The sequence below is a fragment of the Elephas maximus genome, chromosome 3 (assembly GCF_024166365.1).
Source record: "Elephas maximus indicus isolate mEleMax1 chromosome 3, mEleMax1 primary haplotype, whole genome shotgun sequence".
Lineage (NCBI taxonomy): Eukaryota > Metazoa > Chordata > Mammalia > Proboscidea > Elephantidae > Elephas > Elephas maximus.
Genome location: NC_064821.1, coordinates 180,424,792 through 180,438,490, shown reverse-complemented (window position 1 = coordinate 180,438,490; position 13,699 = coordinate 180,424,792). Strand labels below are relative to the sequence as shown.

Here is a 13,699-nt window from a genome sequence, read left to right as displayed (position 1 = left end):
GAAGACTCTCTTTACTTTGTTGTAAAATAAAGACAGTAGAAAAACATCGGTGTTCACTTATTTATCTTTCCATTAAATCTTCAAAAGCTAAAGAATGGGAAGAACACAAAACAACTGCAAACGTGGTAATGGCTGGGATGTGAAATTAGTTTATATATTTTTTACATTTATCTGCTGTTTGATACTATCCATATGCTACCAAATGGCTGTAATTTTCTTGGTAACATAATATAACTATGATTTTCAGCAAAAAGTAAAAGAAGCCTAGATTTTATCATTTGTTTTAACAATTTGGGAGGCTGTGAGAAGAAGGAAGGAGTGATGAACTACATTTTTGGGGATTAATGTACCTCAATTTAGAATGACCCATCAAAAAAAGAATATTTTGTACAGAAGAAATGGAAACCAAAAAAAATTTAGTGAGTTGCCCAAGGCCATAAAACCAGCTAATTGCAGAGCTGAAACTAGGCTCCAGCTTTTCTAACTCTTAATTTAGTACTGTGTTCAAAAAACATGAACTTGTCAATTTCATAATTAGTGTGTGCTTTGCACCTGTTGGTGTGATGTCTCTCTTTGTTCTCATTTTATATGTTAAAATAATATTTTTTTCATTTTTGTCTCTTACTAGAGGAAAAGAATTCATTTTCCAATAGAAATGATTTATGCATAAATGGACAAAATACAATCAAATTTCTATTGCCTCTCTCTCTGGAAGCCTAAGATGCAATTAAAGAAAGGAAAAGGAGCTTAAGGATGTTTTCTTCTATTTCCTCTGACTAGGAGATACAAAAAATCAGTTGAATTAAGGAGACTTTTTTTTTTTTTTTAAACAAATGCCAAAAGTTGGGAATAAAAGAATTACCGGGTCTCAAATTAATGAAGGCAATCATTATGGAAAGAGCTCTGGTTGCCCAGTGATAAAGTGCTCACTGCTAACTGAAAGATCGATGGTTTGAACCCACCAGCAGCTCTGCAGGAAAAAACATGTGGCAGCCTGCCTGCATCAAGATTACAACCTTAGAAACCCTAAACGGCAGTTTTACCCTGTCCTGCTGGAAATTGTTGTGGCGTAGTGGTTAAGAGCTATGGCTGCTAATCCAAAGGCTAGCAGTTAAAATCCACCAGGCACTCCCTGGAAACCCTATGGGGCAGGGCTATTCTGTCCTATAGGGTCACTATGAGTTGGAATCAACTCAAAATGGCAAGTTTTTTTTTTTTTTTAATAGAGTTGCTGTGAGTCAGAATTGACTTGATGGCAGCAGTTTGATTTTTTGGTCTAATCGTTATGTGCATGTGTGGTGTGGGTACCAAATATATACGTATATGTACATGTATATGTGTGTGTGTGTATCCACTGCCATCCAGTTAATTCTGACTCAAACTCCAGCTGAAATAGTTAAAATATATTGGCAAACATATACATAACTGTAATGGCTTCAAATCTGCCTTGATGTATAAACAAATACCTTCCCTCAACTTCTTTTTTTTAAGTATTTTTGAATGTGCTCACCACCATGCTACAGATAAATTCACTTAGAACTTCTTCCATCACTACTTGAAGTCCTATTTCACTTTTTGTTTCAGGACACATATTTAGACTTGGAATCTTTTCTTGCTTTGACTGACAGGAAAATGATGATGTTTGGCACCAATGAAAAAAAATGAAGGACACCATAAATTATTGATTTGTTCCATTCGATTGATTACTTTCAAATATCTTCTGCCCAGTTTGCGTCATTATATTCCAACATCTACTTCTTGGCATAAGCTTCATAATTCTACACATTTCCTCCTCCTTATCCATAGAGTACTTTAAGATATAACTAGAGTAATTTTATTTCCTGTCTTTGTCTAGCACTCAACCCAGTGTGAAGAATAGAATGTCTATAGTATTAAATAAATAACAAACATATTAAAAAGTCTTCATTGGGTCTTGGTCAGATAATATTTTAGTTTGTTTTGCACTACAATGATATGCACTAAGATACAGTCACAATGGCACAGAACATATGGAGGCATAAAAATACTCACCACTGATACTAATTCCACTTGAACAATTCCCAGAGCAGCCATAGACACAGACCATCCCCAGAAGTTATGTAGCCTTGTGTAAGGCAATATTTCAGCAATGACATTTTGGCGCCAGTGAATCATCATTTTCAATACTGATTCTCTAGTTGAAGAAATCCTACCATCTGGAATTGGTCCCTCTAGTAATCCTATTTAAATCATCATGGGATAATGCTTCTTCATTACCTTCAGGTTAGGTGGAAAAATAAAAAGAAATGTCTATTTAATTTATGCCCTCCCTCTGGGGTTATCTAGATAGCTGTTTATTTGTATTGTTTAAACAACTTTATTACTGACAATTTTTTTCAGAGCATTTTAACCTACAAAGTTAATGATGAACATTTTGAATTTCTGATCAGATTTGGAAGTTCAGAGAACTGTAACTCTACTATATTTCTATTTGCTTGTAGTCATTAGAAACTATTCTCTATGGTGGTAGTGTGCTCATATATTAATGTAATACATATATGGAACCAATATTGTTTTTATTTCAATGGTACTATTATAAAATATGTATAAAAGAATAATTTCAACAGAGTATTTTAGATCCTTAATAAAAACAAAAACAAAAAACTCAGTTCCCAAAATGAGATGGAAAAGTAAAGGTAATATACTGATTCATCAAATAAAAATAGTCAAAACAATAAGTTCATGTTACTATTTAGAATTATAATACGATGCAAATAAATTGGAAAGTATGCACATATGAAAGAATAAGAGGATATATTTTGCTACCAAGTAGCATAAAACACAGAAAGTAATTCACCAGAGTATTAAAGTTGTAGCATCCCAGAGAGTTACAACCCAAAATAGCACTAAGGGCTAGGATGGTGAAGTGGAGTGAGGGGTGGGAAATTAGTCAACAATTTAAAAAGACACAATGTTGCAATATTTTTCAAGATAAACAACCTGGTTCCTTCCTTATAGGAGTTCTTAGCTTACTGAGATTACTTCCTTCTGAGTTGCGAGGAGTGTCAGGGAAGGCTGTATGGAAGAAATGACATTTGAGATGCATCTTAAAGTATAGGTAAGACCTGGGCATATGGGGAAGAAGAAAAGAGCTTTCCAGGGGAAGGCAAAAGCATGCACACAACAGCATCTGTGATCTTCTCTCCAAACTTATTTTTATTCTTCTGAAGACTTGGTATAAGGTACACAGTAGGCATAGTTCTGTGATATGTGCTTTATAACACCTTGTTTTCAAAGTAAAAAGAAAAGATAAATGTTCTTAGAAAACACTATTTTTTATTATTTCAATGTTTTTGAGTAATTAGTAGCATTCTTCAGGTTACTTAGCACTATGGATGGAGACGGTCCTACGGAGTTCCCGTATCTTGGATTCCCGCTTCCCCCACTCCAAAAAAGAGTTTACTGCCTCTTACATAGCAAATACCACAGAAAATTAAACTTCATTATGATATGCTGTGCAAGTGTTTTTGAAATATATTTCTTAAATACTAGGTACTCATGAAGAGGGTCTGTTTTAAGTATTATTATTGTTATCATATATTGTTGCAACCATTGTATCAGCTATCTGGGTTGAATGGAGAGAATCAACTCATGCGTTATCAGGTGGACTTGCTTTTAGACTACCAACATCAGCAGAAATGTTACTATAGTGGCTAATTGGAGGTCAAGGTTTTTCAAGGACTTTGTAGAAGTTTCTATTGAAAAGAGCAGGAAAATCAAGATAAGTAGAGTGACTGAGAGAGCAATCCAAGAAAAAAGAGTGGTGAAATAACATTCCTAATGGTGGTCATTTTTCCATGACCCTCAGCCCTGAACATTTTTGGATTGAGTAATTAAAGGAAATCCCTTGCCTCACCTTCCCTCTTTGATATTATTCTTAAATCATAGAGAGAATTTAAACTACCTTATCGCTGGCATACTTTGCAAAAACACAAGAAACCCATTATTTGCAGCCTGGTCAAAGAAGCGATATTTTATTTTGTTATAAATTCTTTAAATATATCCATCCCCTCTGTAATCCCTTCCTCAGGATTAATTGGAACTTTTTTTTTTTTTTAATATGGTTTAGCTCTGATATTATGGAATCACTTTTCATATCTTGTATATTTTTCCTAAGAAACTTATCAGAGGTGTCTTTTTGATTGCAGGTTTTATGCACATTTTTAAGGTGACAAGTTGAAAATGGAGTTTTGACCCAAATTATGGGATGGTTTTGAGAACTCATGCTGATAACTTTCACTTTTCCAAAAGTGAGAAGGGGAAACAGCATGATTGAAGGAGGAAGAGAAGCTTATTTTATTATCAGGAGTCCCTTCTACATAGTGCACAAAGGACTTTAGATTTGGGTATAGGTTGTTTAATGTAAACACTATATTTACATAGAATTCTATGGCTTACAATGCAGTTTCACATGTATTATGTAATATTATCAACAACTGCATGAGTTCCATTGCTATTGTACCTATTCCATAGTTATGGAAACTGAGCTTCAGAGAGCTTAAACGACTTATTAAAAAGTTGCACAATAAGGACTTAAAACCAATTCTTGTGATTTCAAGTTCGGTGTCCTTTTCACAGGGTCATTAGCTTAGGGATACAATTTAAAAAGCGATTTTAAATGTTGTCATGATAATGTGAACTTCATTAAAAAAAGAAAAGCCTTCAAGATGTTTAACTGATAAGTGGCATACACTGAATAGAAAAATAATCAGTTCTAGATGGAGTAGTTTGGTATTTTCTTTCCCCCGGTAATCAGTTCATTAGAAATATTTAAAATTCAGCTACTTTGTGAAGATAATAATCCCAGGAAGGAAAGGTAACATTGGAAGAATTATCAAAAGCTTTTTAAAGCAGCTATAAAATGGTCACAGTCTCTCTTTTTCCCATTTGAGCCATACCTCCAAATTTAGTTTTAGAAAGTTCAGGGAGTAAGGTCTGACTTTTTAAAAAATATTGAAAAAATCAGGCTTTTTTTTTTTTCCTTTTTCAAATATCTTGGGTAAATCACAATTTTAAAATTTGTTCTTGTATTTTTTTGGTTTTTAAAAGAATACATCATTTTACGGTATTTGTAATGAAAAGCAAATCATTTGTTTAAAAAAAGACTGCAAAAAAAGCTGTTTTTGTCTCTTATAATTCTTATTAAAAAGAAGATCTGGCAAATTAAAAAAGAGAGAGAGGGCTGCACACCGTCAGTTTGTCGGCACTGTCACGGCGGGCCTGCTGAAGAAGACTACTGACCTTGTGGGAATGGCTGTATGTGAGAGTGCACGGAGAGACTAAAAATATTACACACGAAGATCCTTGATGTTCTTCAGTAAATGCGTAAAAATGCAAGATATAGAAAGTATACAGAAGAAACTACAAATGAGACGCTGAAAATGAGAGGCTGAGTAAGGTTAACGCAGAGCCAGATGTTAAAAAATTAGAAGACCAACTTCGGAATGGACAAATTGAAGAAGTGATTTTTCAGGCTGAAAATGAACTAAGTCTGGAGAGAAAAATGGTACAGTGGAAACCATGGAAGCCTTTAGTGGAAGAACCTCCTGTCAATCAGTGGAAATGACCAATATAATCGTCATTAAATGATTTTGGTGTGTTGGTAGGCAAATGGTATAATTATATACTCTGTTTTATATATATATATATTTTTTAGAGGAACACCATTTCAGAACCATGTTTAAGAACTTAGGTTCCGGGCATTCAGTGTTTAAACACCTCTGAATGTTAACCTACATCCTTTAATGGCACAGGAAAATAATCTTGTTCACATATGTGCACTCTTACGCATTCATTCAAATGCACAGATAATAACTCACTGTGATTTTACCTAACCTACCACAACTGTCTGGTTTTGTACCTACTTCCTTAATTTCACAACTAATTTTTTTTAAAGTAAAATGTTAATTAATACATAAGTAAATCAAATGCCCAATCTTATTTTCTAAGTTGCCGCTTTATCCCATCCCATGTTTTTCCTTCACACATTTTCTCAGTGCAAAAATAGAGGTTTTTATAATAATTGCCAATCTAAAATCCTTAAGGCTGTACCTGAATTCTGAATAGCAAAAGTCAGCAACAGAATATGTGGTACCTTTTTAAATTTTTGTTTTTTAAATTGTTGTTGTTAGTTGCCGACCAGTCATTTCCAACTCATGGAGACCCCATATGCGCAGAGTACAACTGCTCCACGGGGTTTTCAAGGCTGTGACCTTTTAGAAGCAGATCTCCAGGCCCGTCTTCCCAGATGCCTCTGGGTGGGTTCGAACCACCAACCTTTAGGCTAGTAGTCAAGTGCTTAATCATTTGTACCACCCAGATATCCCATTTTTTGAAGTAGACCTCCTAAATTGTTCTGATATCTCTTCAGAATACCTGGCAAGGGCAAAGCAATTCCTTTGATATGGCAAAGAACTTTTCCCTAGAGAATTTTTCATTAAATTAAAGACTTATAGCTAAAGTAGCCAATGCATTGGCTTTCAGCCTCACTACATTGATAACTGATCTTTTCAGGGGAGCACATTTTGACAGGTGAGTATATAGAAGCTTGAATATATGGACCATGTGTGTGGAGACAGGAGCAGAGGAGAGGGCGAAGCAGCAGGAAGCAGGGAATTGAAGAGAAGATTTGGAATGTTAAACACAGAAGATGATTAATTCATGATATTACCTATGCAGGCTCACCCTGGGTCTCAAAGAATTTAAGATTTTTCAATCTTCATCATCCTATAAAAGGATTTCCCAGTTTTTGAGGATTGATTCCATATCATTAAACAGAATCGTTCTAGAGTTTAAAAATGAAGTTTTAAGATAACCCAGACCCAACATTTTATAAATGAGGACACTGAGGTTGGAGGAGGTTAAATAGCCTTCCCAAAGTCATATATGTATGCATATATTGTCAGTGGCAAAGTAGGGGTTTGACATTAGGGCCCCTGGTTCCTGGCTGCCCTGCTTTTCAATTTTGTGCTGCTTTCTCTCCCAACAGAGCATCAATCATCATTCTAGTAACTTCTAAGAGAAAATAGTCTCAGTGTTACGGAGAGTAAGAATTTTCCAAGAAAAATGAAGAAAAACGGCACCATTTTCATTCTTTTAAGTTGCCAAGAGAAAGAATATTCACTTTCTGCAAAATAAAAGTTTAAGGGGCTGAAGGAGGATGAGATAAATTGGGAGTGGGGAGCTATGTGCTCTTTCAAAACATGAATGGGATTCCTTGGATCTTTCACTTTTTACCACATCAGAGTTCCTGGGCGCAGAATTACAGGCTCTTGCAAACTTGAAATTGATCCTGTCTCGGAGAGGATGTCTCCAGAAAGCAAGACACATAGGAGGAGACAGGTTTTTAAGGGGATTTTAGGGAAATCGTCAGTAATCTCTGTTTAGTCATGTCGCTGTTTTCCTCTTAATTTCTTTTGGAAATTGTAAAAATGAGAGCTTTAACTAGATTCACTGTGCATTAACCTACCGCTACACAAGCCCTTTATGCCTTTGATTATTTTCTAACAGTAATTAAACATGAGGGGGCTTGTACATGGTATATTGCATTATAAAACATTCAATCATATAATTATTGAAATGTTCAGAGCTCCCATCATGTTTATACTGGTTTAAGGCAATTGCCTTATTAAAGGCAAGAGTTCTGATTGACCAGGTGGTTTTGAACAAAAAGAACAGTTTTGTTTTGGAGATTATTGCTGAATCATTGCTATTTTATGTCTCTAGTGTGAGAAGTACAGTGGTGCTAAGTTCCTTAATGTATTTCTAGGTAAGAAGATAGTGAAATGATTCCTCAACTTAAGCATGATATCCCCTGATAAGACATTTTTCAATACATTTATCATACAAGCCTGATGGCTTTAAAGTTCAGCAGTGACTTCAATGTATGGATACGCCCATGTCACCTCTTTTTAACTCTTCCCCAAGTATCAGACTCCGGTGTAAATGCTTTGACTGAAACCTGGACAGCCGTATTTATATCCTCCTGTCTTCCCAGGTCAGCATTGCAGATCAGAGAAATTCATGGTTTGGATTCACAGGGATTACTATTTCGTTAAATTGCTCAAACAATAGCCTGCTAAAAATCTTATTGGAAATGAAAAAGAAGTCTATTCTTTGTACTATCAAGGTCACTACTGAAGTCGATGCCTTCAGTTTAAAAGCACAGAGATGCCATCTAGCAGCCACCTTCAGGAATTTCCTACACAGGAACTGTCCTCTATGAAACTGAGCAATAATTGAATTTCTACAAGCTTTCAGTTTATTTCTTTTTAATTAACTTATTGAATGACAATTTGGCACACTGCCTATAATTCAGACTCTTTTCCAAATGAAATTAATTGACAGCTCTTAATGTAGGCAAAATGATATACCCAGGAGTTTTTTTCTAACTAGACTTGGGAACTTGTTAATTAGACTTAAATTAAGAAAATGTAATTCTAGTAATTTTCCTGAGAGGAAAATTGACAACCTGTCTATATGAAAATACAAATAACTAATTAGTGGTGAATTGCCTTTCTTTATTAGAAGAAAAGTACTAATCTGGCCAATTTTCTGATATGTTAAGTGAGAGGGAAAAGTAAGCACATGCTGAGAGTAAGTTCATCTTATGAGCATAGAAACTTGGCCATTTCTTTGAATATAAAAATAAAACCGATTGTCAAGTAACTTATCCTACCATAAGATGGCGATACTTATGCACTTTGCAAAATGTCATAGAAGATCTGTGAGCTTCAATCACAGAAAAAAATCATAACCAGAAACATTACATGGTCTTTCATGAAATGGCATTGGCACTGTTGTTAGAAAACTGTTGTGTTTACAGGTAAATTAACACAGGGGAAGCCCATCTAGGGTTTAGATTCTAACATTTGATATATCTGACAATTCTATACTTAAAAAAAAAAAATCTATTCAATTTTAAGAGCTCTGCTATTTTGCCAGCTGGTGGGTATCCATGTGTGATTATATACATATGTTTACTATAAAAATAAAGTTTAGTCATATAGAAGACTACTTCGGTGTAAATAAATTTGGTTAAAAATATGATTATGGAATATATCAGCCCTATAATATTAACAAAAACAGAGTATTAGCATTAAAAAAAAACAACTGTTTAGAGTTTTTGCACACTTAATTGTCATCACTTAAATTATTACTTATTTGTCCAAAAACTGGCCTTTGTGGTACTTTATTATTGAGTTTCAAATTTCATTTTCATAAGACAAGATTTGCATTATGGATGCTAATTTAATTATCTAAATCCTTAAGTAGCCTTATGACAATAAATAAAATTTGAGAAAATTCACCATTTTTAACCTAACTGACATTTACTTTGAGAACACAATGGTGTTCTTTATAATTTTGGGGGGACAATATAAGCTAGTAATCAGCAGTAGTTTGATAAAGCGTGCAAAAGTAGTTTCTAGTCATTTTTCTTTCTACTGATATTTTGTCTAAAAGTCCAAAAACCTTTTATAATAGGAAAATAACTCGCTATAAACATTTTCCCCTTCTCTATAATGGCATATGTGGTGTACAGCCAAATATCATCTTCTGTTCTTTGCACACTGTATTGCACCATCTAGAAGCTGAGAAGGTTAGTTTGAAAAGTTAATGCATGCTATTTCTTGCCTAAATTCCTCAGCTCAGCTGTGCTAAACAGTCACAGTTGTGTCTGAAGAGAAGTTTCGTATCACTGAATACATAAAAATAAACTCATCAAAAGCAGAAAAGACCATATGGATTAAAAAAAAAAAGAGCTTTATTTGTCTGGGAGATTTATCTTCATATTTCATAAAAGATCTGCTGTGTTTATGTACATTTAATTTTGGAAAGAATGGCAGTGAAGATATTTATGTATTATGTATTAAAGATACCAGATAAATCAATCACACATGTTGTTGTTAGCACATTAAGTTAGCGTATCTACATTACTGTATCCATTTTAAAGAATGACAAATAAAAGACATTTTAAGTCAAATAGCTTTTTCTTCCGGAAACCAGTAATTTTGCTTTTTAAAAATATTTTAGGAGGAAGGTTTTAAACACGAGACATAGAGCAATATGTTAAAAAAATATATAACCAATGTAACATAATGAGAGAGGCAGAATATATCAATATAGGTACATATATATGTATCAGTGTTCCCCATTATATACATAAAAACAAAATCAACACTTTTTACCTAGGTGCAAAATGTTTTCAAGCTACCACTTAGTATGTAAAAGATGCCATTAAAATCATTAAGATGACATTCACACACTGTGAAGCTTTCACAGTGACAATATCAGTACAACCATAGCTTTAAAATAAAATGATTTTATTCTGATCAGGTTTCCCCAAATATGAAAACTGTACAGAAATAATTACTAGCACATACGACATGATTCTAAGTTGTCACTGTCTACTATATTATGCCTAGAAACATCAGCGAACTACATATTAGATTATGCTCATGAATTATGATAGGAAACTTAATTTCTCTATGCTACACAGATGATATGAAGCTGCAAAAATAACTTCACAATGTTGCAAATACAGCTTTAAATGTTTTCATAGCAGCATTATTTTTCCTGTAGCATAAAATTGGTCTTGACAATTGAAATAAGTAAAATGATAAATACATTGTGTCTCTCACTCTTCTTACTCAGATGCTTTATGTCTTACCCCAGATAATGATTTTCTTAGAATGCTGAAGCTCTCAAATTACCTCACTTTATCAAGACTACACCCTTGAAAATATTTCTCCATATTTTTCCACCTTTTCATCAAAAGAGCTTAGCGTTCTCTTTAATTGCCAGTACTGGATAATTTTCAGAGTCCAGCAGCCAGGAGACAACTCATCCCTCCTATTGCCCCCCCCCCTTAGTTTGATAGGGTTCTCACTTCCTGTTTCTTAATACTGGTAATAAGAACTTCCTCAGTGCCCCTTAATTTCCTTAATGACAAGAATGAAGCAAACAAACACGAGCCCCTTTCACCAACCGCTTCTCAGCCATGACAGAGAGTATAGCCCTGGGGCTCTGCCGTGTGTCTTACAAACAGCATCCCAAATGTTTTGGACACAAACCGCAGCACGTCTGCGATGGGAGTCTTGTTGAACAGGATCAGCTGGAAAACGCTTTACTGCTTTCAACAAAGAAACGCTTCACCATCTCCTAATACATGTTTACAAATTACATTGTTCCAACTGCAAACTCCTTTGCATTACCCGTCCGACTTCAGAAGAGCGCATAAAGCAGTTTGACACGAAAGAAGCTAAATTCCCCGGAGAGCCGCATTGCCCGCTGCCCATACACATTATATCCTCTCCTGGTCCCTCCCCCCTCTCACCAGGACTCTCTACCTTGAGGAGCTAGTCCTCCGGTAGTTCACCTTGTTATCTTCCAAGCAATGGGGATAAGCCAGGCACCACAAGGTAGCTGGAAGAGCTGTTTCCCCAGCCGTTTTTGGCATATTTGTTTAGATTTTTGGTCGGCTTGTTACATATTGCACATTTATTTCAAACAAGAGTTAAAATATTGCCAGTACCTTGGAAGGGTCTAATCCAGCAAGCAAAGACAGCAGCAGGAGGTTGAGAAGGCTGGATGTCGCCTGCATTCTGATCTGGGTTTTTGCCCCCTCTTTACTCTCTTTTATGTAGCCTCTCCACTCTCACTGCAGAGACCTTCCTCTCGTCAGTTGCACTTTCTGCCTGCCAGTCAGAGCAGAGTGGAGGCAGAGGCGGCGGCAGCAGCAGTAACAGCAACAGCAGCAGCGGTAGCAGTAGCAGCGGCAGCCGCCCTGGGGGGCGATCATTCCGCAGGCATTCTCAGAGCTGGGAGTCGGGGAGCTCTAGAGGGTGGGTTGGGCGGCAGTGGGCGCTGACCGAGGTGCTGAAGCTCCTCCAGCCCGCGCGCCCCAGTCTACCCTCTTCCCCGCTGCTTTCTAGCCAGCCCACCTCAAAAGTTTTGACCCAAGAAAAAGAAAAAGGGAGTAACTGCTGGGAGAGGTGTGGAGACCTGGGCAACGGATATGACATCACTACAGCTCCTGGGGGCTTGGGGGGGGGCATATTTTGCAGAGAATTTGTTAACCAAACAAGGGTTGACCCTTGTGCTCCTGTTCAGCGTTTGCTGGCAACTTGAGCTGCAGAGGAGAATTAAAGAGTCAGCTAGATACAGGATTATGAAACAAATCGCAGAACCCTGGAATCTTCCGCTGTCATTGACAGAGGACTTGATATCATTTTTAGTGCTTTAAACAAAGTTTGCAGTGCAGACTATCACTGTGAATTTTCTATCCAAATCACACAATCTGCAGCTACTGTGCATGTATATTTACACTGCCGTTTATGAATAAACCATTGAAATAAGCCTATCTGGTTAGGAATTAGTGTGTTTATCTGTACAGGGCCTTTGGTCAACTGAAGATACTATGCATAAATAAATAACCAAAAACCAAACTCGTTGCTGCCAAGTCAATTCCTAGTCATAGAGACCCTATATGACAGAGTAGAATTGCCTCATAGGGTTTCCAAGGCTGTAATCTTTATGTAAGCAGACTGCCACATCTTTCTCCTGCAGAGCAGCTGGTGGGTTCCAACCACCTACCTTTTGATTAGCAGCCAGGCACTTAAACACTGAGCCCCCAGGGATCCTTGCATTAATATATAACCTTTTCCCCATTACCCTCGAGTCTCCTAGCGACACTGTAGAACAGAGTAGAAGGCCCCATAGGGTTTCCAAGGAGTAGATGGTGAATCTGAACTGCTGCCTTTTGGTTAGCAGCCAAGCTCTTAATCACTGTGCCACCAGGGCTCTGCATTTATATATAGGCTTTATTTATTTATTTATGTATTTAAGTTACTACTGGATATTCAGCGAGGAACACCCTCACCACTGAAATATGCCCTTCTCCCCAACACACACACATACAGTCACAGACTGAAGTTTCCGTGTCGTTCTGACTTCTGTCTATGTCTGAGGAAGAAATCAATGATGGATGGACAGTAGAGTGCAAAAAAGTGATTATTCCTAAGTTTCCAAATGCTTCTGTTTTCTAGAGCTCAAACAAAGAAGTAGAATAGCTGCCTCACTAGAGTAAGGGAAAGGTAAATGACAAACTCACTCACGCTGAATCACTTAACCACACTAGAGTCAATTCACTTCTATGGAACTAAAAAGGTAAGAGTTCTTCTTAACAAGATCAAAGCTGGGGAGAAGCTGGCAACCCCTTTGGAAACCTCCTCTCATTCGGTTAAGCCTTTAGTACTCCTTGAGTTATGTCTTATGTAGATTTTTCTAGAATTGATGTTTCCTAAGGATTAAAATATCTGAATAGGGGCTGTAGACTTTTTATTTTTTTTACTTCCACATTAAAAATTAAGATAAATTGAGAAATCAGAACACACACTGGGTACAAAATGTCAAACTTGGCTGTATTTTTTAGTACAAGAAAGCTGAATTAGGATTCAAATACTTTTGAAAGTTGTAATTCCCAAGGATTTACATCATATTGCATCTATTTTTATCTTGATATCATAAATATGTGTACATGTGTGTATGATTCTTCAGATCTTCTTTATACCAAACATAAGTGATAAACATAAAAATGTATCTGAAGTTTTCTGTTGGTGGGATGAATCACGCATAGAAAAGGGATTGTAGAAAAACTGAG

At 36.1% G+C, this 13,699-nt stretch overlaps 1 protein-coding gene and 1 pseudogene across 2 annotated transcripts in view; one reads left to right on the top strand and one right to left on the bottom strand.

The window, feature by feature from the left end:
* Window positions 1–12,016, bottom strand: part of OLFM3 (olfactomedin 3) — a 218,221-nt gene extending 206,205 nt beyond the window's left edge. The window contains exon 1 of one of the 2 annotated variants that reach the window (XM_049880230.1): window positions 11,573–12,016. In XM_049880230.1, the coding sequence (XP_049736187.1) occupies window positions 11,573–11,641 (69 nt within the window). In that variant the 5' untranslated portion in view covers window positions 11,642–12,016. The remainder of the gene's footprint in view (window positions 1–11,572) is intronic. The other variant, XM_049880231.1, reaches the window with a different exon arrangement.
* On the top strand, window positions 3,371–5,614 carry LOC126073385 (NADH dehydrogenase [ubiquinone] 1 alpha subcomplex subunit 5-like; annotated as a pseudogene).
* Window positions 12,017–13,699: the final 1,683 nt, after the last annotated feature.